Genomic DNA, 536 nt, shown 5'->3' with positions numbered 1-536 from the left:
TTTCCTTATTTAAATATTAATGAGCGATTGAAAAGAAAAACATTCAGGTTTTAAACGCAAACGCAGATTCCGAGCTCAGTGTTCTCCCTACTTTTCGCTGCCGGCTTCTATCGTCACTCTCTGTTTATCAGAACTTATTCCGTCGCGCTTCGGCTTTAGCTTGTTTTGATAAAAGGTTTGGCTTTCTTCCTTTAACACATGTTCGATTCTCATATTTTCACGGGGTTTGTATTAGCTGTGGTTACTAGAGTCTGCCCTTCTTCCTTAGTCTATTTGGATTATAATCCTCACTTCTTAGGTTCCGTTTAGAATCCTTCATATCTTCTTAATTTTCACTTGTGGCGGCTATAGGTTCGAAATCGTATACCAATTTGAAGTTTTTTGGTGCTTCTGGTGCAGGGGGTTAAGTGATGGTTTCTGGTATGGCTCAGTGTGTGAGGTCAACTCTAGATCCTTTGAGAACACCCAAGAGCGTTACTAGGACAGTGTCTGTAAAAACCCCAGCTTTTGCGTCAGTCTCGTTCCTGAGAACATTA

The 536-nt window shown here is 40.9% G+C and overlaps 1 protein-coding gene across 1 annotated transcript in view; it reads left to right on the top strand.

Annotated features, from left to right (window-relative positions):
* Positions 1-422: 422 nt before the first annotated feature.
* The window catches only part of LOC17874385 (phosphoribosylaminoimidazole-succinocarboxamide synthase, chloroplastic), a 2,359-nt gene continuing 2,245 nt past the window's right edge, over positions 423-536 (top strand). Inside the window, exon 1 of the mRNA XM_023789411.1 lies at positions 423-536. Coding sequence (XP_023645179.1) covers positions 423-536 — 114 coding nt within the window.

Source organism: Capsella rubella, unplaced genomic scaffold, assembly GCF_000375325.1.
Source record: "Capsella rubella cultivar Monte Gargano unplaced genomic scaffold, Caprub1_0 scaffold_43, whole genome shotgun sequence".
Classification (NCBI taxonomy): domain Eukaryota; kingdom Viridiplantae; phylum Streptophyta; class Magnoliopsida; order Brassicales; family Brassicaceae; genus Capsella; species Capsella rubella.
The sequence above is the reverse complement of the archived record's forward strand: the minus strand, read 5'-3'. Positions and strand labels throughout refer to the sequence as shown.